This window comes from Gossypium arboreum, chromosome 1 (assembly GCF_025698485.1).
Source record: "Gossypium arboreum isolate Shixiya-1 chromosome 1, ASM2569848v2, whole genome shotgun sequence".
Taxonomy (NCBI): Eukaryota; Viridiplantae; Streptophyta; class Magnoliopsida; order Malvales; family Malvaceae; genus Gossypium; species Gossypium arboreum.
Window position 1 is genome coordinate 118,795,791 of NC_069070.1, and position 23,641 is coordinate 118,819,431.

General features: G+C 32.7%; 4 protein-coding genes across 5 annotated transcripts; 2 read left to right on the forward strand and 2 right to left on the reverse strand.

Moving 5' to 3' along the window:
- Nucleotides 1-4,429: 4,429 nt before the first annotated feature.
- LOC108482712 (protein SRG1-like) lies at nucleotides 4,430-8,419 on the forward strand. The gene is made up of 4 exons (XM_017785833.2): nucleotides 4,430-4,753; nucleotides 6,431-6,678; nucleotides 6,900-7,224; nucleotides 7,950-8,419. The coding sequence occupies exons 1-4, from the start codon at nucleotides 4,493-4,495 to the stop codon at nucleotides 8,199-8,201; spliced, it is 1,086 nt and encodes a 361-aa protein (XP_017641322.1). The 5' UTR covers nucleotides 4,430-4,492; the 3' UTR covers nucleotides 8,202-8,419.
- A 3,103-nt stretch (nucleotides 8,420-11,522) lies between these two features.
- On the forward strand, nucleotides 11,523-13,834 carry LOC108483616 (protein SRG1-like). Its single transcript, XM_017787107.2, has 4 exons — nucleotides 11,523-12,022; nucleotides 12,297-12,544; nucleotides 12,965-13,289; nucleotides 13,398-13,834. Exons 1-4 carry the CDS (start codon nucleotides 11,771-11,773, stop codon nucleotides 13,647-13,649), a joined length of 1,077 nt encoding a protein of 358 aa, XP_017642596.1. The 5' UTR covers nucleotides 11,523-11,770; the 3' UTR covers nucleotides 13,650-13,834.
- Nucleotides 13,835-14,988: 1,154 nt separating this feature from the next.
- On the reverse strand, nucleotides 14,989-16,991 carry LOC108483615 (tyrosine--tRNA ligase, chloroplastic/mitochondrial). The gene is made up of 2 exons (XM_017787106.2): nucleotides 16,841-16,991; nucleotides 14,989-16,691 (listed from the first exon to the last, which is right to left on the reverse strand). Exon 2 carries the CDS (start codon nucleotides 16,679-16,681, stop codon nucleotides 15,206-15,208), a length of 1,476 nt encoding a protein of 491 aa, XP_017642595.1. The 5' UTR covers nucleotides 16,682-16,691; nucleotides 16,841-16,991; the 3' UTR covers nucleotides 14,989-15,205.
- Nucleotides 16,992-17,614: 623 nt separating this feature from the next.
- On the reverse strand, nucleotides 17,615-23,288 carry LOC108483429 (mitogen-activated protein kinase 19-like). 2 transcript variants are annotated; one of them, XM_017786817.2, is made up of 10 exons: nucleotides 22,761-23,288; nucleotides 20,740-21,148; nucleotides 20,371-20,498; nucleotides 20,226-20,285; nucleotides 19,499-19,648; nucleotides 19,212-19,367; nucleotides 18,839-19,050; nucleotides 18,634-18,735; nucleotides 18,314-18,462; nucleotides 17,615-18,197 (listed from the first exon to the last, which is right to left on the reverse strand). In XM_017786817.2, the coding sequence occupies exons 1-10, from the start codon at nucleotides 22,782-22,784 to the stop codon at nucleotides 17,803-17,805; spliced, it is 1,785 nt and encodes a 594-aa protein (XP_017642306.1). In that variant the 5' UTR covers nucleotides 22,785-23,288; the 3' UTR covers nucleotides 17,615-17,802. The 2 variants fall into 2 exon arrangements, with proteins under 2 accessions (XP_017642306.1, XP_052887167.1); XM_053031207.1 differs by lacking the exon at nucleotides 22,761-23,288 and adding an exon at nucleotides 21,406-21,681.
- Nucleotides 23,289-23,641: the final 353 nt, after the last annotated feature.

Genomic DNA, 23,641 nt, shown 5'->3' on the forward strand with positions numbered 1-23,641 from the left:
GTTCAAAATAGTACAAGGACTTGAAACGGGACTACTAGTCAGAACTAACCAAATCCGAGAACTGGAAACATTAGGGAAAGCATAGCCCAAATTGTGATCATTCTACGGGTTTTCTGTTAGAGATACCAGCTGAAGAAGACAGAGTAATACATCGGTGATAAAACCTTAATAAACAACAAGTAATGTCAACATAAGCAAGATCATGTTAAAAAGGATATTTTTGCATTCATCATTCATACACATCTACTTAGGAGCATTCCATTCATTCTGATCATGAGATCCTAATCACTTGGCATAAATAGGCCCATAAAATAGATTCTACAGGTCATGTTCCCTAAAGAATGGCGTAACAGACCAGAGAAACCAAAAATCCTATACCCCTAAAGATGCAGTGGAACAGATTGAAATCACTATAACGAATCTTATCTCCTTGAAATTACAGGGGAACAGATTAAACCCACAAATCTTATCTCCCTGAAGTTGCAGCGGAGCAGGTTAGAACCACAAACCTTATCTCCCTGAAGTTGCACTAGAGCAGGTTGAAGTAGCGAATCTTATCTCCCTGAAGTTGTAGTGGAGCAGATTTAAGCCACTAATCTTATCTCCCTGAAGTTGCAGTGGAGCAGAGTAAAACCACAAACCTTATCTCCCGAAAGTTGCAGTGGAGTAGGTTGATGCCACAAATCTTATCTTCCTGAAGTTGCAGTAAAGAAGATTGAAGCTACAAGACTAATCTCCCTAACGTTGCAGTGGAGTGGATTGAAGCACTAATTCCTATACTCCTGAGAATACAACGGGATGGAATCAGGCTACTTGAAGAAAGGAAGCACCAAAAGTCAAGATTCGGCAAGACCAGACAAATTTGACCACTTCTGAAGTCTTTGCTCCATTCACGTTACACATCAACGAGCAAAGAGGGGAAGCTGTAATATGCCAATTTTGGCCTGGCCTAGTTTGGAAAATAACTCCCCTTAAAAAAGCATAATAATTAAAAGTCCAAAATTTTTAGCAGTCCATTTACAAATAACCCAAATTAAAACCCAATTGCAAACCCAAATTAACCTCAGGCCCAAACTAAACCCTAGCCCACAAAACTAAACACTTTTAGCCAAACAAAAATAAAAAGAAAACCCTAGCCGCTCCTCCCTCTGCCGCACGTCAGTAGGCCATCTTGCGCGTCGCTCTTCCACACACGCCTCTGATGCTTCTCTGACACCTGCGAGAGAATTAAATGAAATAGTAGAGAGGAGCACGCAAGCATCAATAGCAAAATGACAAAAAAAAATAGAAGTAAACGGCCTTGTATTCGGCTATAAAGGCCACAAACTTTCCTTTGTAATTCTTTTACACACATCAGAAAATAAAAAATAGAAAGCAAAGAAATTTCAGAGGTGATTTCTACTTTCATTTTTAAATTCTTGTTTGATTCTATTTCATTGTTTTTATTTTTTTTTACACACAAATAATAACTATAGAACGGAAGGAAAAGCTCACCTGAATCTCCCGTGGTCCCGACGTCGGAGGGCCATTCTCCATCGTCAAAATCAGACCCAAAAGGGGGTCAAGAGCCTCCTCATTTTGACATCTTCAGGTTCGGTAGCTTGGCCTTCAAAAGCGCTTCAAAGCGGGGCTAAAAAGCCTATTTTCCGCAACGCCAGCCACGGTGGCAGTAGGGCAGATCGCCAAAAGAACCCAACCGTCGAAAAAGGGGGGGTGAGAGTATTTTGAGAGTTTTGAATTTTTTTTTTAAAAAAGAAAGGGCAGAATGAGTAATTTTTTTTTTTTGCTATTATATAACTTGCGAAACGTCATCGTTTAGGGCCTGTTTCAGTGGCCCCAAAACGGTGCCATATAAGGCTTCTGACCCGCGCGACCCGACCCCCTCCAGGGGGATTCGTGCATTTTTTTTTACTTATAGTCTATTTGCGCATTGGGTCCCCCTTCTTTGTAGCGCGTCTCAATGGGGTCCTATGTTCTCTTTTATTTTTGATTTCTGCTACAGGATTTTGCTTCTGTTTCAGTTTGGTCCTCCGACCATTTGAAAAGGCAGACACTTTAAACGCTGTGCATAAGGGCTAGGAATATTTCCCCAATCAGTCCCTCATTCTTTAAGCGCATTCCACTTCGGTCCTTGATGGCTTATTTTTTATTATTTACAATTTGTACCCTAAATTTCAATTCGATTTCAGCCTAGTCCTTAGTCTGTCTAATTTATTTATTTGTTTAGTTATTCGTTTTTTAAAACTGTTTTGTTATTATTATTTATTTTAAGTTTTTCTTATATTATTTATTTTAAACTGTTTTATTATTATTTGTTTTAAGTTTTCACATATTATGTATTTTAAACTATTATCAAGTTTAAATATTTTAAATGTTATTTATTTTAAACTTTTATATATATCATTCATTTTTATTATTTTATATATATATATATATATTATTTTTAAACTGCTTTTTGTACATTATTTATTTTAAATTTCTTTTTCCGTATTATTTATCTTAAACTCTTTTATATGTTATTTTAAAGTGTCTTATATATTATTCATTTTAAATTGTTTTGTATATTATTTATTTTAAATTTGTTTTGCATATTATTTACTTGAAATTGTTTTATATTATTGACTTCAAATTGTTTTATATAATATTTTGGTGCATATTCTTCGTTTGTTAACATTGGTGTTAAAATGGTGTACCACGTGAATAAGGTCAGTATATGCTCTAGAAATTATTTATTAATATCTTCATGTTGTTGACATTCATTAACATAGCATTTAATTCATGTATTATTATTCCATGCTTCATATTACCTTTTATTATATTTAGTTTAAATCACATCGTGTGTTAAGCTCCAACGTATTTGTCCGATATAGACCAATTTATTTTGCTCCAAACAAAATTGCGCATCATTAAATGCTGTACTTATTATCATTCAAAAGTAAAAATTTTCAAAATAATGTAATATTTCGCATTTTGGGAATTCAAGAAATCGTACCCTAACTTACGGGATTTCGATTTTCTTGTTAAACCTAAATAGCCAAATATCCTTTTAAATTTCAAAAGATGTGAAATTTCAATAAAATTTAAAGGCAAGCTTATTCTCGAGGGTTCAAAGTGTGTTATGTCCTAACTTACGAGATGTGATATTTTATTACCTTGAGACGAGAGAGTCTTTAGCATTTCGTTTCGATTTGTTCAAGCGTTTTTAAAATGAACATTAATAAGAAAGGATCGTGTTTTAAAATCTTTTCAAATTTTAACTCTCGACATTAAAACATTAATTAATTAAATTTGGTGCCAATTTTGGGTTTGACGAGGGTGCTAATCCTTCCTCGCACGTAACCGACTCCCAAACCCGTTTTTCTCTGATTTCTTAGATCGAAATCATTGTTTTAGTAAACAAAATATTTTATTAAAATGACCAAATCACTAGGTGATTTGATCACACCTCAAAAATATCGGTGGCAACTCCCGTTTTCGTTTTAAATAAAAAGTCGACCTTTTTAAAAAAAAAAGGTTTCGACAATGAAATTTATGACTTCTTTGAAAGAATTTTTTAAAGTGCCGTCCATTGAACAGTTGATCAAACCTTTCAAAATGGTTGGTATTATCAGGAGTCATGCCAAGATTTTACTTTCAATCTCTTTCAAAAACTTTGAAAAATTCATAGAAGGGAGCGCCTTGAGACATCAAATTATACATGGGTGTACGGCCACCCACTATAGGGATAAGAATGTCTTTGTCTTTACTCATAGCGGAAATTAAATCATTGCCTCTTAAAACTTCAAAAGTCAATTGTTAGAATGTTTGATTGAAATAAAGTATTATAAGCTGAATCATAAAAAACTACCCATAAAATTTCTCATGAAAATCTTAAAATTTTCGAATTTAATATAATTTTAAATATATGAAAATTTTAAATATATTCATGTGGAATATGACCCTTAAAATAAATGGTCATGTTGGCTTTAAAATTTACATTTCATTCTCATCATAGCAATAATATACATGTACCAAAAGTCAACTTTTTTAAATAAAAATGAGATTTGACTTTTGAAGTCAATTTTAGGTTTTTTTAATTTAATTTTTAAAATTTTAAATTTAAAAATATAAATTTAATTATTAAAATATTTTAATAATTGGTCCATTATTAATATTTTCTCCGAAAAAACGTAGTTTTTTATTTTCTCAAACGATCATTAATTAACAGCAATGCACATGAAAGAGTATTTAATTAGTCAACCATTAAAAACCTAGAGATGTGGCAATACGACTATACACTCAATCAATACAAAATTATATCTATACTCGTATTTAATTAACAGATAAATATTTTATAAAAATAAAAATAAAATAGAAATATACGATTAATAAATTGACAATAATCATCAATTGTGTATTATAAATTACAACCAAAGAATTAATTAGGAAGTACAGCAAACCTCAGTTTATATTTAATTTCAAGAGTTGGGTGCTCCAAAACCTGAAGAAAAACATGGAAAGGAATTCAAAAGAATCCAACGTGGGAAGTTCAGTGCTGGTGCCAAGTGTTCAAGAGCTGGCTAAACAGCCTTCGTCCGCCATTCCTAACAGATATCTCCGCCCTGAACTTGAACGAGATGCGGTTGCCCACGGCGGCGGCGACCAGGTGTTGGAAATCCCCGTTATTGATATGCAGAGATTGGACTCTGAAGAATCAATGAATTCCGAAATCCACAAGCTTGATTTTGCTTGTAAAGAATGGGGTTTCTTCCAGGTAAAATGTTTTATGTATTATTTCTCTAGGGTAAATAACCTAATTAACTAAATATTTATCGTGTTTCTAGTTTGCTCACTCAATTACGAAAATTTTTAATTTCAATACTAAGTTACTCAAATTGGTTTTTTTAGTTACTACGTCGTTAAGTTTGAAACGATTGGATGATGTGACAAATTTGTTTTAGATAAACCGTATGAATGATCACTCGATTATGAGAATGTTTCTGTTTTGGTCACTAAACTATAATTCTTTTGGATTTGGTCAATAAAGTATTTGAAATTAGAAGTTTTATTTACTATGCCATTACGTTGAAAACGGAAGTTTCGACGTGGCCTTTTTATTCAATAAAAAGTTATGCTATTCAATATTTATACATTCTATCAATTTAGTTCTAATTCTAAAAAAAAAAATAGCTCTAAGCATTCTTACTAGTATTTGGTGCTAGAAATGTTTTATCTATAAATTTGTATTTGATGCTAGTAAGATTTGAGTTTTCTTTTTGCACGGGAGAACCATTGTTTTAACATATAAAATCTCCTACAACTTATGACTTTTTTGGCACCGAAAACTAAAAATCTTTGAGTTTTTTAATGTCAAAGAAGCACCGTTTAATCTAAACTGTAAAAAAAAATTGTCGACAATTTATGATCTTTTTGGCATAGGAAACCTTTGGATTTTCCTAAGTTGAATAACACTAGCTAAGAGCATAAAAGAATAGGTGAAAAGTTCAATAATTAGGATTAAATTAACAAATTTTGTAAATATTAAAGGCTAAATTTGTTGAATTTTTAAGAATTATGACTAAATTGATAAGAAGTATAAATATCAAAGGGCTAAATCAATTATTAGATCAATAAAAAGACAATGTAAAACCTCCGTTATTAACTTAATAGCATGGTGATTAAAAATCTAACTTTAAAAATTTTAGTGACTAAATAAAATAAAAAAATTCATAGTTAACTAATTGAAACAGAAACATGGTAAAAGTTTAGTAACTAATTAGGTTGTTACCATTTCTTTAACATGACATAATTAGGTTCTTCCAAGTTTCTTTAACATACTTAAATCCTTACACAGGTTTTTTTAACTAATAAGTAGGGTGTAAAGGAAACATTGATGCTTAGAAGTTATTTGAGTTTGATTTGAAAAAAAAATTAAATTATCAAATTTGACCCGTAATTATAGAGTCGAACTTGAGCTATTGATGAGTTAAATTCAAACTTAGTAATACTTGACTCGAACAACTTGCAACCCTTATCGAGCTTTTTATAATTTTCTATTATTAAATTATGTTATTACCTTTAATATATATCATTAAACCTAAGCTTAATTATCGAACCTAACTTGAGTACAAAAATTGGTAAATAAGCTTAATCAAGCTCAATTATATTTAGAGTCGAGCTCAAATTTAAAAATAGATATTTGATCAAGATTGAGCTCAAGCTTAACAATACTTGAGCTCGACTCAGCTTGATTACACCCTTACTAATAAATGTTGGGTATAGTAGTAAAACATATTGTACTCCTAAAAAGAGAACATGTGTTCAAACCTTAGAAACGGTATTGTTGGAAGGGACAGTTCTGAGCCATGATCATGATTAGTAAAACGAAAGATAAATATATGTGTGTGTGAATTTGGTTAGGACTTTAACAATTTGTAAATTCATGGTGCAGCTAGTGAACCATGGAGTGAGCTTAAGATTGCTGGAGAAAGTGAAAGCGGAATTGGAGGAGTTTTTCAAACTTCCAATGGAAGAGAAGAAAAAGCTGTGGCAATGTCCTGGGGATGTAGAAGGATTCGGACAAGCTTTTGTTGTGTCGGAAGGTCAAAAGCTTGATTGGTGTGACCTCTTCAACATGCTCACTCATCCTCTCCACCTTAGAAACCCTCGCTTGTTCCCCAACCTCCCTCTTCCTTTGAGGTACAACAGTAACACAATTTATAACCAAAACATCAAATCACATCATAATCTGCAATATCATGAACTAAAAATGTTATTAGACACAAGTGTGCCACGTACACGAACACACGCAAAAAAATATGCAGGTTATCACTATGTCAAACGTAATAGCAACACTCTTGTGAAACATTTAGGCTAATTGGCTATAACCCTAACCAATTATTCTAATGCTTTTGGTGTAGAGATACAATGGAGCTTTACACATCTGAGTTAAACAAGCTATCGACGGCAATCCTAGAAAAGATTGTAGAAGCCATTGGCATGAAAACCGAAGAAATGAAGGAGTTCGTCGGAGAGGGAAGGCAAACAATTAGGGTTAACTATTACCCACCATGTCATCTATCTGACCAGGTCTTGGGCGTCACTCCTCACTCAGATGCTACTCTCATAACCATTTTGCTTCAGCTCAATGATGTCCATGGTCTTCAAGTAAGGAAAGATGGGAATTGGGTTCCAGTTAAACCACTCCCAAATGCCTTCATTCACAACGTTGGAGACATCTTAGAGGTAGAATAATTATGGGTAAACTAGGCTAGTAGTTTCCCAATTATTGGTAAGTTTCTTTTTTTTATCATTCAATTATGGAAAGTTACAAAAAAGATACCTAATTATATATTAGATTTTATCTTTTTTGTCACCCTGTTTAACTTTCAAATTGGTATAATAGTAACTTTAACCCTCAACATTTATACATAATGTCAATTTAGTCATAATTGATTCTAAAAATAACTCTCAACATTACATATTGTGTACTAAGTTGTTTTTGTAGTTTTTCTTTTGTATTTGATCATTTAACCTAAAATCTAAAAAATAAATTTATTAACTAAATTTAATTGAAAATATACCAAAAATAGAAATACTAAAAATTCAAGATAATATTTTTCATCTTTTCTCATTCTTTTACAAGTAACCTTTAATGTCACAAAGAAAAGCAAAAATGTAAAAAGGAAACCAAATTACACGTGTAAATGTTGAGGGTTAAATATTTTAAAATTAATCAAGATTAAATTGGCACAGTGTATAAATATTGAGGATTAAAGTTACTATTATGCCAATTTTAAAAGAAAAAGTCGAATAGTTGGGTGACCATTTTGTAACTTGTCATAGTTGAATGACAAAAAAAAAATTTACTAATAGTTGGGTGACTACCAATGTAGCTTATTCAATATTAATTATATGTATAGCACCATTGTGTTCCAACTTTACAACACCACTAATATTTTGTATGGCAGATTATAACAAACGGGACGTACCGTAGCATTGAACATCGTGCGACAGTGAACCGAGAAAAGGAAAGGCTCTCGTTTGCGACATTCATCGGAGTGGGAGCTGGCGGAGAAATAGGGCCTGCACCGAGCTTGGTGTCAAAACAAAAGCCTGCCATGTTTAGGAGGGTGAAAGTTGAAGAATACTACAAAGGGATGTTCTCTCGTAAGCTTCACGGGAAATCTTATATTGATTACCTGAAAATAGAACAGGATTAAGGACGATGTGTTATGGTAGTTATATAATAAGGGAAGTGCCCCCCCAGCATGTTATAAAGATATGTATGTGTGCATGTGTCTATGTATGTGGTATGCTATCATTAAATTAAATAGGAACCTAAAGCAAGTATACATAGATAAACTTCCAAATATTTATGTTGTTGTCTTGTACTTGAATAAACATAAATACAAGTAGATTTCAACCTTTTCTCTTAAAACATGTTAAAAGATACTATACTAGACCAGAGAGATATTGCCTATAAAAGAAACCAACAAGGAATCAATGACAGCAAATGGCAAACATTACACCATTAAGATTCATATTTGACCCACTCTATCAAAGAACTACAAATAAATTTAGTATCTTTAATTCTAAGGTCAACATTGAAATTATCCTTAGGAGAAACCTTCCAAGTTGAGTTTGGTTCGATTTTATCAAGTTTTTTTTAATTGTTTATGGTAATTTGATTAGCTTCGGTTCTTAATTTTTTCATGTTGATTTAGATTTTAAGATTTTGGACTTTATTTTAACAAAAATGAGCGTTGAATACTATTTTGTAAAGTTTCAAAATCTTCTTAATAAATATTTTAAAATAATTAAAATTTTAAGTAGATAACAGATAATTTAACTTATGAACCCAAAAGGCTAAAATGACAAATAAACCCTTCAAAAATAATTAAAAAATCAATTAAACCCTTCATCACAAAGTGCACCCAATTGAACCCTTTGAGTCATGAATGGTATCCAGTTAAGCCTCTTAAATTCATTTTTCCATTGAAATCCTTAAAAGTTGTTAACTATTGATGTAACGGGTGATGTGGCAAGCTGACGTGGCAAAATGATGATATAGAGGACTTAATTGATTTTTTTATTATTTTATGAGGGCTTAATTAATTATTTAAGTAAAAACTTTATTAAAATTATGAAAAAATCTAATTTTTAGCATGAATTATAAAATTCATTAAAATTATTAGAAATTTATAAATAATTATAAAACTATTAAAATATAGAAAATTTTTAAATGTTATAAATTTTTTAGAAAAATATTACAAAATTTATAAAAAAAAAGTATAGAAACAACTTAAATGTTATTAAAAGTTTTAGAAAAATATATTAAATTTATTAAATTTATTCAATACTATATAAAATATTAAAATTTAAAATTACTACACATTTTGTTTTCTCTCATACATTGTCTTACATCATACATCATCCCATCTTGGTCAACTTCCTCACATAATCTATCATCAACTAAAATATTTACTTGGAGGTGTTTATGGGAAGAGTTGAGGTTAGGCCTAATTTTAAAAAAATTGGGCTCAAGCCCAACTAGACCTAGCTCTCCAAAATGATTTCGTTTCACTGTTTTAGAATTAATAAAAATATTTTTATTTAAATTTAATTATAAAATATAAAAATATATTAATATAAACTTATTTTCTATACATTTTTAATTGTTGTAAATCGGATCGATCCATGAGCACCTTTACCCAACATTCACCTTAAGCCATCAAGCACTGAATTCTTCGCCACTCAAACCTCTCACTCGACACCCCATACAAGTTTGATCATTACACTTCAATTTCACATTTCCTTATCACCAAAACAAAAGACTCTAGACCAACAAAATAACAAATTTTTCTATAATTTTAAAACCTTTTATTTTATAAACTTCTATTTATTTTTAATAATTTTCTCTAAGCTATTTGCAGTTTTTCTAATTTTCAATAATTTTAAAAATTATACTATTTTTACAATAATTTATAATATTTAATGATGTTTCTATAATTTTTCTAAAATATTTATAACTATATTTTAGTAAAAGCTTTTATAAAATATTAAAAATTCTCTATATTTTTAAATAATTTTTATAATTTTAATAACTTTTATGAATTTTTTAATTCATGTTTAAAAATATAGATTTTTTTAGAATTTTAATAATTCTTTTACTTATACAATCAATTAAGCCCTCGTAAATTAAACCTTCATAAAATAAAATAAAAATATCAATTAAGCATTCCATGTCATCATTTTTTCACGACAAATTGCCACATTAGCATTTTTACCATATGTTAATATTGACGGTCGTCAAGAGCTTTAACAGAAAGATAAATTTAAAGGACTTAAATGAATATTAATCATAATTCAAAGAGCTTAAATAAGTGCACTTTTCAACGGAAAACTTAAATTCATTTTAATTTTTTTCAAATTACTTATTTTACATTTTAACGTATCCAAAATTGTCAGAACACTGCAAATTTATTATTTAGTTTTTTTTTTTTCCTCTAACCAGCATGGGAATTTGAGCAAAAATCAACAATTACTTTTTATATATATGTAGTCACTTACCATGGCCTTATTATCAATAAGATCGTAACTCTACATGCACTTTTTAAGTGACCCCAAATTGCGTTTTAAGGGTATAATATAGTTGCAAATACATTAAAAAAATTCTCCAACATTACATATATGTTAACAACCAACTGGGTTTGGACTAGAATTTGTGTTGTATAACCCTCACTTTTTTTACATATAATAATAAGGGTAGGGATGAAATAACATGATTTGAATTCTTGTTAAATTGGTACTTATAAGAATTTTAACTACTGTTTCATATAAATCAAGACTATATAACTCTCACTTTGAAAATTAAGATAACTTTCACTTCAAAAATCAATTATTCGTCTAATTTAATAAGCACAGTTTATTCAAACAAAACTAAAAGAAAATAAATTTTAATTTGAGTTGGTTTCACCTCATAAAATTACTATTTCAATAATAAAACAATTATTTTTATTTAAAATTTATAAAGATATTTAAATATTAATATAATTATTGATATAATGTTAAAGTTATGGTAATTTATGGTGGTTCACTAGATGGGTGGAGAGGCATAATTGATCACAAATTATTGAAATTTAGATTCTCAAGAAAGTTGGAGTGTAAGAGAAACAAAAATGATAGTTGAGAGTGCAAATGTAGAGAGAGATACCAAAATCCTATTTCTTGGCTTCTTTGAGCCTTAAAAGTGGTACATTTATTCCTTCAATAAATGTTACATATTGTGATGGTATTAATTTTATACTTTTTAGAATTCAATCGACTTATAAATATTTTGTGCTCCAAAATATAAATTAACTTGTTAGGACAATGGATGAATATAATGTAGGAGTATTTTATTTATGTCAAAAGTGATCTCCTTGATGTATGCTTGAGAGTTCATAGGCTCGTATAGGCTTGTCACAAAATGTAGGTATAGATTAATGTAATTTGACCCAAAAGAGCTGGAGAATTTGTTTCTATTTAAGATCCTAAATAAGAAGCTTTAAGCTCTAACTGTTGGAAGGTTTATAAAAATGTGAAAATATGCAATTCAATCCGAAAAGAAGAAAACATTTCAAAGTTTATTTATTTATTCAATTTGGGACGGCTAAACGCCGTGCCAACAATCAACCCACAAAAATCCAGCATGGATTAGGTAGGAACTACACCCCCCACACAAAAAAAAAAAAAAACTTTGTTTATATTTAATTTCCGGAATTCGCTGTTCCAAAACCTGAAGATAAACATGGAATCTGAAGCATCCAATGTTGGAAGTTCTCTGCTGGTGCCTAGTGTTCAAGAGCTCGCTAAACAACCCTTATCCGGCATTCCCAACAGGTATCTCCGCCCTGAACTTGAACAAGATGTGGTTGCCGACGGCGGTGGTCCGGTGTTAGAAATCCCGGTTATTGATATGCAGAAATTGGTCTCTGAAGAACCAATGAATTCCGAACTCGATAAGCTTGATTTTGCTTGTAAAGAATGGGGTTTCTTCCAGGTAAAAATGTAATAATAATTCAAAGTACTTCTTGATAAACTCCATACTCTCTCTTTTAAGACTACGTATAGTTTGATTGTAAACTCAACCTTGCCATTGATCCTTTATATCAGCTTTTATTTTTTTTAAGTAAACTTCAGAAATGATCCTTTATGAATAGAAAATGTTCAATTTAGTATCTAAACATTAAACAATGTTGTACTTAGAAGTATGGATCTGTTTGCAAATATGCCGCATTTTATTATCACAATTTATTTGTTGAATTCATCTGCAGCTCGTGAACCATGGAGTGAGCTTAACTTTGTTGGAGAAAGTAAATACCCAGATTCAGGACTTCTTCAACCTCCCAAAGGAAGAGAAGAACAGATTTTGGCAGTATCCAGGACAAGTTGAAGGATTTGGGCAAAGTTTTGTCGTGTCTGAAGATCAAAAGCTTGATTGGGCTGACATCTTTTACATTCTCACTCTTCCACTCCATCTTAGAAAGCCTCACTTGTTCCACAACCTCCCTCTTCCTTTGAGGTAAACCCGGTAACTTTGAACACGAGAGATACGTGATACCAGAAACTAACTAAAATGTAACACGATATGAATACACAATCATGAACTATTAACGTATTAAAATAATTTTTGGCCCTGAACTTAACACCTATACATTACTTTTTCTTTTCTTTTTTTTCCATTTTGATCTTTGAACTTAGAAAAATGACATGACACATCAACACCTGAAAAAGTAGACTAAATGACGAGGCACGATCTTAAAATGCTACCTTATCAAACTTTTTACATTTTTTAAGTTTGAGAAACAATAAAGACCTAGGTGTCAAATTCGAATACTAAAGTAAACTACAAAAAGTACAAGTGCCAAAATGAACCTAATTACCAAGTTGAGGGGGGCGAAAATTGCATTAACCCTAATTTTTTTTAATGCTTTTGATGTAGAGATACATTGGAGTCTTACTCATCTGAGTTAAACAATCTCTTCAAGGCTATCCTTGCAAAGATAGTAGAAGCTCTTAGTATGAAAACTGAGGAAATGGAGGAGTTTATTGGAGAGGGAAGGCAATCAATTAGGGTGAACTATTACCCACCTTGTCCTTTACCCGAGCAGGTCGTCGGCCTCACCCCTCATTCCGATGCTTCCATCATAACTATTTTGCTTCAGCTCAATGAAGTGGAAGGTCTACAAATAAGGAAAGATGGGAAGTGGGTTCCTGTTAAACCCCTTCCGAATGCCTTCATCGTAAACATCGGAGACCTTTTGGAGGTGATAATTATGACGTAGTGTTCGGAAACGTGTTACAAACCAGGTCTAGAATAAGTTCCTGTTCATCTGTGTGTGTATGTGATGCTCATGCGAACTCTTGTATGGCAGATTATAACAAATGGAACATACCGTAGCATCGAACATCGTGCCACCGTGAACTCCGAAAGGGAAAGGCTCTCATTTGCCACATTCTGTGGCCCAAGGAATGATGGCGAAATAGGCCCTGCGCAAAGCTTGATCTCTGAACAAAGACCTGCAATGTTTAGGAGAGTGGAAGTCAAAGAATACTACAAAGGCCTATTTGCTCGTAAGCTTCAGGGAAAATCATATCTTGATTTCATGAGAATACAACATAATTAAGAACGAAATCAGTTGATTTTCTAGTAGATATAATGCAACAATTGAAGGAAAACGATCCTAAATATTATGGATCTAAGTCTTTAGAATAAAACTGCATACATATATAAGCATGTATGTATATGCTATCATTGAACCTTATAGAAACCCAAAGCAAGTATACTTGCATAAACTTGCAAATATATAAATCATCTTTTCTTTTTGGTAAAAAAAAAAAAAAAATCCGTGACCCGGAAATAAGGCAAATGTTTTAGAAGCTGAGATTCAAACTAGAAACCTGTCACATATCAACTCTTAAAGGTGAATACATGAACCAACAGCGCTAAGCCACCCTAGGTTCGAAACTATCTTCTAAGCAAGAATACACCATGAATTAGATGCAAACTTAAAAGATTTCTGGAATTTGCTACCAATGCACAGCTACAATATTTGAGGGAAACTTTCCTAAAAAATTGTGAATCCTAGGGTGAAAATAAATCTGAATGACACTTCTAAAGTATTTTAAATATGTAGATAGACCTACGTGCTCACGGTCAATGCATTTACATTTTATTAGTAGAAGTTGAATTATGATGATATGCACATTTCATACACACTTTCCAGTGAAGATGATAATAAAAGCAAATAATAACATAAAGAACTTGCACAAATTGAGATGGTCAAGCGCTACCATTGTAAAAGTTCGGGCAACCTTTCCCACTTGAGATATAACAAACTGAGTAGCATGCCACCATTAAAGCTGAGCTCAAGCCGAAGATAGTCCAAAACCATTTCTGGAAACTAGTAGCTTTATAGTCCAAAACCATTTCTGGAAACTAGTAGCTTTATGGGTTACCTTAAATCCATTGTCTTCAAAAATGCTCCAAAAGCATTAGATAAAGCAAAAGGCATAGATCATCTGTGAGGATCAGCAACCTGCATAAAAACCCAATTCGGAAAAACAAACGCGTTGCTCGAGTTTCCAGGCATGTCCATGAAGTAACGAGGTTTATGACTGACCCTTAACTTCCAGAATTTAATCACAAACAGCCTGCCAAAGGCATAAATTTTAAATTCAAGCATGAGTTGATCCATGAACAAAGATATCACCATTTCCCTAAGCTTCCTGCTTTAGATGTTAGCCTCAAAGGTTCTTTGGTATTTACATTCTTTTCAGCATTTAACTGCAATGCCAGAGGCCCCTTTCCGTTATCAAGCATTCGCACAGTATGTACACTTGAAAAGAATATGGCATTTCATGGTTTAAAACATACATGCAAGGACCACTTCACACAAGATGGACCGCCTTTCCTCGGAAAATCAAAATATGCCTTGTTCATCTATATAATTCAAAGGATATGGATTTGTAAACAAGACAAAGAAGAGAAACTATATATATATATGAAAGAAAAATGATCATGTCTAAAGGCTAGAAATAGGAACTCTTGCAACCACTATAACAACAAACAAGAAAAAATTACCTTGATTTGTTCATATACCGTTAAATCCGAAACTTTGTTTAACATACAAGAATGTGGCAGAACAGTTTCTAATAAATTATTAGCCACTGCTACAAGCAATCAAGATATTCTTACAACCACTTTGTTCTTCTTGCCTGCAGATAAAAGAAGAACTTTGCCATCCACAATGTCTTCAGCCTCTATTCTTTTACTTTCATTATCCACTCTATTGTTGTTCAAGTAGATACCCCCTTGCTTCAAAAGACGACGTGCAGCTGATTTGCTCTCAAACAAACCAGACGAGACAGAAAGATCAACAATCGAAAGATTCAAAACTTCGGTGTAAGGCAAGGAGCGAGATGGAACATCCTCAGCAATCCCTTCAATAGTTTCCCAATCCAATTTTGTCTCGGATCCTGGTCTCAAAGCTTCAGTTGCCTTAAGAGCCTCAGTTAAACCATCTTCACCATGAACAAAACGAGTAATTTCCTCAGCAAGCTTCCGCTGAGCTGTATTCGGCACATAGTCAGGTTTTTTCATTGCACTTTCCAACTCATTTATCTCTTCCATATTCAAGAACGTAAGAATTTTGAGAAACCTCACCACATCTGCATCTGGAACAGAGAAGAAATACTGATAAAACTTATATGGAGACAACATAGAAGGTGAAAGCCAAATTGCACCGTCTTCCGATTTTCCAAACTTGGTGCCATCACTCTTCAACAAAAGTGGAAATGTCAATCCATAAGCTCCTTCAGCTTGTAAAATCTTCCTTATCAACTCAGTCCCAGCAGTAATATTACCCCACTGATCACTCCCACCGATTTGTACATTCACACCTTCATTCTTAAAAAGGTATAAAAAATCATAACCTTGCAACAACTGATAAGTAAACTCAGTATAGCTCATCCCTTGTTCAGATTCCAACCTCTTTTTAACACTCTCCTTACTCATCATACTCCCCACCCTCGCATATCGACCAACTTGTTTAAGAAAATCGAGCAACCTGACCTCTTTCCACCAATCATAATTGTTTAAAATCACAAAGTTAGAGTTTTTTTCAGAACCTAAATTTGCATTTTTACTAAGAATCTTATTTACAATCTCCATGATCCCAGCAATGTTTTTTTCCAATGATTCCAAATCAAGTTCAGGTCTTTCTTGACTTTTCCCAGAAGGGTCACCAATTCTACCAGTAGCTCCACCAATCAAGGCAACAGCTTTGTGACCACATCTTTGGAACCAAGAGAGAACAATAAGCCCCAAAAGGTTACCCAAATGTAAGCTCTCAGCAGTTGGGTCAAAACCACAATAAACTTTGAGAGGACCAGCAGTTTGGTCTGAACAAACAAACCTGAGATTTTCATTGGTTATGGATTCAAGCAATCCTCTTTCTTCAAGTATTTTAACAACATTTGGGGTGCTACCCATTTGAGATTTCGGTTCAACGGTTGGCTGAGGAGTGTTTAGGCTGCAACTTACGGAAGAAAAGCTCAAACTTTTTATGGGCCTTCTAGAAGCAGGAATAAACTTGGTTGTAGTAAAGGGTAGCAAGAATTTCCCATGGTTGAAGCAAAGGAAAGTCCTTGAAGCCATTAGCAGTTTTCTGTTTCCAATATTCAAAAAGAAAAAAAAAGGGGGGGAAAAACAAAAGCTTTTAACTTTATGTAATTAACAATGCCAATTTTTGAATATGAAACAATGATAGCCAAAATAAATTTAAGAAAGCAAAATGAAATAAAAAGCAAGACTGACCTTGGTGACTATGGCTGTCCACTGAGTCTCAAAGCAGAGAGAATAACAGAGAAAATTTGTGGGATTCGGAAGAGAAGGATAAGCCGCCGTAGGGGTTTGGATTTTGGAAGAGAATTTGGTTTTAGATGGCCTAAAGCCCAAATTTGAAGGCTTTAAAAGATATTTATCATGAATTTATGAATAATTTTATTTATTTCCTAATTCCCACCAAAAAAAAATATTTTACTTGTATAGCACAAAATTGTGGTGATCATAAATAAAAATAAGATTAGGAAAAAATTGTGCTTATGCTTGTATTTATATATTATTTATCATATCTATTATTTTTATAAATGTTTTATTTTTCATTAGCAGTAAAATCTACATTTATACTAATATTTTTATTTTCATAAATACAAAAATTTATGAATAAACTACATCACTAGTCACTCAATTATTAACAAGTTTTTATATTATGTGTAAAATTTAAAGTTAAATTTAGTAAATTTAAAATCAAATTAATAAAATTCACATTTGAAAAAATCATGTTAATTAGATCATATTTCAAAATATTTTACCATTCTTCCAATATTATGTGTCAATATTGTGTACATGCAACAAAGCCTACAAAAGAAGTCAATATTGTGTGTGTCAATTATTTCTCTTTTTTTTTTTTTTCTTTTCTGTAATACAAATTGAAATTTGAAAACAAAATAAAAATGATTGAACAATATTTTATAATGCTTTGTCCAACTGGGCAAAAATCTGGGTGTGAATGCTTAGTGGTACTGAGTCTCCTCCAACAATTTGAAGCAATTTATTTGATTTTTTATAGAATCCAATGATACAACCTATAATTACAAAAGGGAATAAATTAGAAGACAATGGGAAAGAGCAATCACCAAAAATGGCATTCATAAGCTCATCCCCCCTCTACAAATATTATCCCCTATCTACCCTCATCTGAGGTGCAAATATCAGTTTTAAGACAACCCGTATTGAACTGTCCCAACATTCCTGTGGGCGGCTACAGCCACCGCAGCAGCACCGACTGCACCAAACTGGGTTTGTGCGTGTAGAAGTTTTGCATCGATCGGTAATCTATCAGTTAATTGGTCACACTTGGTTTCTGGATGGTAATAGAGGTGGTTGTTAATGTCGACTACCATTCCTGGGGCTGGTTTTGCCACCATAGTAAACTGAGGTTGTATTCCGGATTTCTCTTGATGTTTGGTGGTGGTTCGGTAGAAACAATGGGGGGAGATGTTCTGCGGAGGAAGTACTGCGTGTCTGTAAAAGATTTTAGAATCGAAACCATCTTTAGTGTTTTTCCCGTTCTCGTATGGTACGACAGATCCAACGATTCTCCCTGGTTTAGCTGTACAAAACAGGAGGGTTAAGAAAAAATCCGGCATCAGCTAAATGGTGTAACAAACAGGCATGCATACCTAACGGTTCAGTAGTTTTGAGTAAACGCATAAGAGTTGGTTGTACCTGATGGCACCCTAGGCGGTGGCCGTGCAGCAGTCTTCGGATAACCAGCAATAGTATCTGTTTCCCTTCTGGAAGCCTCATCTTTAACTCGTTGGTTCTCACACAAAACCGAAGTTGACTGCGTATTAGTGTTTGAATGAACTGTAGACCTGCAATTGAACAGAACACAAATTAAAAAAATTTCATCTCCAGAGGGGGAGAAAATTCATACATAATGAAGAAATACATTTGTCATGTTTATGCTATGTAATTATGACTCTATAATACATCAGTATGCATTTTTAGAACACGGATTGTCCAAATTCCGAAACAAGTAATACCTTGGGAGGGACACGTGCTTCCTCTCCAGAGGGAAAACTGGTGCGCTTCTACCACCGTTTTCCTCAAGGTATGCAAACTGCTTTCTGAATTGACCAATGGCACTGCAATTTATAGAACACACACACAAACACACAATATTATCATGTGGATCAAGGGCGAAAAAATACAAGCCGAGAAGCATTAAAATTTTGAAAGCATTCAGACCTTGGATAGAGAAAATTGGGTCCTTCGTTTCCATTTATATAGTCTTTGAGCAGCTGAGGATGATATTCTAGTATCTCCCGGTAAAGCAATTCTCTAATGTCCTCCTTTGTCAACCTTCGCCTCTCAAACTCAAACTCTAATTTCGAGATTGGCTGACAAGAAGGTTCCCTCTCAATTTTAGCCAAGCCTTTGAAGTAAGGATCAGCTAATGCCTGTTACATTAATACAGAAAAAGTTTCACTATGATGAACCTAAAAATCACGCAAAACTTTCAGACAAGACATAGACATGCACAAGAAAGATCCATTTACAATTGATTGGATTGAATCTGAAGGATGCCATATTCATGGCACAAAAGATAAGGAAAACACACCTCCGCAGCAGTTGGCCGGTCCTTGGGATCAAATGCTAACAGCCTCTGCAATAGCTGCACTGCTAATGGGTCTGCATTAGGGAATTTCTTTGAAAATGGAACGGGGAGTTTTTTCGACATTTCTGACAAGTATTTTCTTGCTTTGTCATTTCGAACCTGCAATTGATAAGACACAAATTTTTCTAATTCACTCTCTAGAAAGGAAAAAGGAAAATAGCCCCCAAGGTAACAAGACAGATGCACACATACATCCACACCAAAAAAAGAAAGAGAGCAAGAAGCCGTACTCCAGATATGGTTTCTGCTGAAGGTGTCCCCAAAAGATCGGTGATCAATTCTAATTGATGAACAACGCTTTTTCCAGCAAATAGGGGCTTCCCTGTCAACACCTCAGCAAAGATGCAGCCGATGCTCCAAATATCGATAGCAGGTGTATACTGCAGACAGTTAGCAACAAAAATCAAACCCTTGAAAACGTAAATTTAAAAGTCACACCCCAAGTAAAGCACTCCACAGAAACAGACAAAACCCGACACATTTACCTGAATGACAGATATTTCAACTTCCAGGAGAGTTCAAAGTCCTCCCTGAACAACAATTATTTTAATCTAGCATTACTGCTTATTAAGAAGCACTTAAGTATTCTTTATGTAATAAAAAGGTTTTGAATTGCCAATTATGGTATAGCTCAAACAAGATTAGAGTAACTCGATGAGCAAACCCCAATGTCAAACAATATATTCATAATTGAATTTTAATAAAAACACTGAAACCATACAACGAAAGTGGAAGGTTCATAAAAAATAAACAATAAAATACGACATAATCAACTCGGAAGTGAAAACTAGAAGATGCTACAAGGTCCAACCTTGACTAGTTGACTTCAAGTAGCAGATAGGCAAACAACAAATCTGTGCCAAGCTTTAGGTCCATGATACCACATATCATGCTTCCCCATGTTACTATTTACATAGGAAGAAAAGAACTAAAGGCCGTATAGGACAAATTCCATACCTTAGAAGAAAAAGATCCACACAGCTCAGGAGCCCTATACCATCGTGTAGCAACATAGTCCTGCAAGGAACAATAAATATCATATAAACATGCATGTTCACTCTTTAAGTGGAAAAGAAAAAATGAAGGGTAGAAAACTACATACCGTCCAGAAGACTGTAGTCGGGGTGTCACTGAATGCAACTCTTGCTAGCCCAAAGTCACAAATTTTAAGTTTACAATTCGCGTTTGCCAGTATATTCTTCGGTTTAAGGTCACGATGGTACACATTAGCTGTAAACCAATTTGTAGCAATCAGTGCAAGTTTGCAATTACATTAAGCTCCCGATCAAAGCTAATTTCTTATCTATTAACACATGTAAGAATATCAATGCTAGGTAATAAAAACTCAGGCAAAGAGAATTTCCTTCAAGAATGGTAAAAATAAAATGTTGATAATATATGGCTAACAACCCAAAAGCTATTGAAAAATCTATCATGACATCATAAACAGATAAGAAGCCCAATGTTTTACCTGTATGCATGTATTTCATCGCACGAAGCATTTGGTAAAGGAAAAACTGGTGGTGTTCACGTGTTAAATCATCATTAGCTTTTATGACTTGGTGAAGATCAGACTCCATGAGCTCAAAAACAACAAATATGTCTTTGAATTCCCTCTTTGATGGTGGCAACATTAATCGCTTAATTTCTACTATATCAGGATGTCTAAGAAGTCTAAGCAGCTTGACTTCTCGTAAAATCCTTATAGCATCAGATGCATGCTCAAATACATCTTGTATTTTCTTTATTGCCACTTTCTCCCCAGTATGCGTGTCAAGTGCTGCACAAACAACTCCATAGCTTCCCTTCCCAATAACTTCAAGAATCCTATACCTGTTTGCATCCCCATATTCAGTGAAAAAGTCCATCTCTTTCAGGTCCTGAAAAAATGAAAAAGAGGAAAAAAAAAATATCAGAATGGTTGGGCCATAAGTAAATTAAATATTCTTCAAGAAAAGGAAAAATAACAATGGGAAAAACAACAGAATCATGCATGGTTGAGTCCTACAGGAACTGCCATAAGTAAATTATCCACAGGTTTAAAAGTAGAGGACAAAGTAAATTATCCAGAGCAATAAATACAACATAGTTGTATAAACAACAAACAACCACAACATGCACACATTCAAAACCATACATTTAAGTAGACTTGAAGTTAGAAATCAAATTTGACCCAAAAACATGAGCATGTCACCATTTGGAACTCAGTACTGCAAAATTGATTTAAGATGTCAGAGATGTACGCAAGTCTTTACTTGGATTAACTGGATAAGATAAACCCGAAGGTGCTTGAATGAAGCCAAAAACAGCTTTAATAGCCTTTAAAGATGCAAAACTAAAAAATTTAAATATATACATCCAAAAGTCATTGCTTTGAGGAAACAGAATTAGGTTCTAGATGTTGCACTTAGCTTGGAAATTTCTATTAGTCAAAAATCAAACACAGAATCTATTGAAATCGATTCATTTATTGGAATGCTCTCCATATAACTAAAGAGGAAACCAATACCACTTTTGATAAAGAAAGCAATATAGAAAGAAATCCAAAAATATTAGTAGCCATCTTTATCATGCTATGAAAAAGTGAAAACATACATAAAGGAATCAAAAACAGTAGAAATAGAATAATCTTCATCCTTCAAGAGACATTTTCAACATTAAGCACTAGCATGATTGAAGCAACCCAGCAGATTAATGGCCACCACTTATTTTAAAGTTAATTCCATACCAAAAAAGGTAATATTTTTAAGACAAGAAATCAAATAATATGATAACAATAATCATTCAATACAAAACCTGTAAAGTGAAATATGTAGGATTGTAATTCACACCACAGATTACTAATGCCAAACATGTTTAGAACACTTTTTAAGCTTCAAGTTGATTTTAAAACCTGAAATTTAAGCACAAACCAAGCTTCATTTTTCTTCCTTCATCAATATTGATTTCTTTAATAAACAAGTGTGTGAATTAAGTTTTATATTTCCTCTATTCAGTTCCAAAAGTAATCCTCTTCAACCTCAGTGAAAATTAAAGCCAAAACTTGACAATTTCATTTTGGTTAAAAAGAATCTAACCCGAACTTCAAAATCTCAACTTATCACCTTACATGATACCTTCTAACCTTCTTTTTTTTTGTTTTTTGGTTTTTTAATGATAAATTTTTAACCAAGACCCTGCCTTATCCAAATTATTTGATAAAAAAATTAATTCAAATTTTTAATAAAATATAAACAGGTTTATTAGCTTGAAATCATAGCACCTAAGCCACATCATTTTTCCTACAAGAAAACATCAATAAAGAACAACCTTGAAAGTTTTATCTTCAAACCATGTTCAAAAAAATCAAAAGGTTAAACCTTTTACAATTTGATACACAAAACCCAGATCCTATATTTCCTAAAAATCTAAACTTTGAAGTTAAAAAAAAAGTAGTAATAAATTTTAAACAAAAAAGAAGATGATGATGATGAAGAAGAAGAAGAAACTAACCTTCTTCAACTGATTTGGCTGCATCTTTTCTTCAACCCAAGATAAAGGAAACACCAAAAAGATCTCTGCTTCCTTTTCTAGTTCTTCTTCAGTAAACAAAAAGAGACCGAGAAACAGGAAGAACAGAAATTTTCCCGGCAGCCAAACACAAGCAGACTAGAAAGAGAAAATCGACCACATTTGCCTCCCACCTGGACCTACTTGTTGTCACCAACCACGCAAGGCTAAACCTTTTGTTTTCTTCTTCAAATGGAAGCTTTAGAAGTTCCCGAATTCTGGGTCTTCTAAAAATCTATAAGATCTGGTATATACAGTAAAAAGAGAACTCAAATGGGTTTCCTTTGGATATCAAAGAAAGCGAGATGATGATGATGAGAGAAATATGAAGATCGGCGGTGAATGAAAATTATAAAATTTAAAAAAAGAAATTGTGATTCTGGTTGGTTTTTTTTTTTTCTTTATTTTATATGGAAAGAAATCGTTATATCCACTGATTTTAATATCAAATATTTTTTACCGGTTTTTTTTTACGGGTTTGCTTCTTTGTTTCATAAGACAACTTGCCAAGCTGGTTTTTCCTTTTTCTGATTATTTATTTTCCTTTTTAAAATTCTAGAATTTAACATTTTAAAATTAAAAATATATTTTGATAAAATAAAAAAACGAATATTTCATAAATATTCTAACTCTTTCATTATCTTATTATCAAAAAGAAATTTTTTAAATTCATGTGATAAAAATTAGTTAAATTTTGAATATTTTAATATTAATTAGTTTATTCTAAACCTAATATTCGTCACTAATTTTTTTTCTTTATCAACTAAAAACATAATTTTTAACAAAGGAAAAGTTAAAATTTAAAACAAAAATCTTTGTTATTT

Excerpts from the sequence above, each read along its gene's own strand:
- LOC108483429 (XM_017786817.2), bottom strand. The coding sequence starts at position 22,784 with ATGCAGCCAAATCAGTTGAAGAAG. Across the intron at positions 20,499-20,739 it reads GATGAAATACATGCATACAG|CTAATGTGTACCATCGTGAC; the intron begins GTAAAACATTGG and ends ATTGGTTTACAG. Across the intron at positions 19,649-20,225 it reads GTGGATCTTTTTCTTCTAAG|TATACACCTGCTATCGATAT; the intron begins GTATGGAATTTG and ends AACTGTCTGCAG.
- LOC108483615 (XM_017787106.2), bottom strand. The coding sequence starts at position 16,681 with ATGGCTTCAAGGACTTTCCTTTGCTTCAACCATGGGAAATTCTTGCTA.
- LOC108483616 (XM_017787107.2), top strand. The coding sequence starts at position 11,771 with ATGGAATCTGAAGCATCCAATGTTGGAAGTTCTCTGCTGGTGCCTAGT. Across the intron at positions 12,023-12,296 it reads AAGAATGGGGTTTCTTCCAG|CTCGTGAACCATGGAGTGAG; the intron begins GTAAAAATGTAA and ends ATTCATCTGCAG. Across the intron at positions 13,290-13,397 it reads ACATCGGAGACCTTTTGGAG|ATTATAACAAATGGAACATA; the intron begins GTGATAATTATG and ends CTTGTATGGCAG.
- LOC108482712 (XM_017785833.2), top strand. The coding sequence starts at position 4,493 with ATGGAAAGGAATTCAAAAGAATCCAACGTGGGAAGTTCAGTGCTGGTG. Across the intron at positions 6,679-6,899 it reads AACCTCCCTCTTCCTTTGAG|AGATACAATGGAGCTTTACA; the intron begins GTACAACAGTAA and ends CTTTTGGTGTAG. Across the intron at positions 7,225-7,949 it reads ACGTTGGAGACATCTTAGAG|ATTATAACAAACGGGACGTA; the intron begins GTAGAATAATTA and ends TTTGTATGGCAG.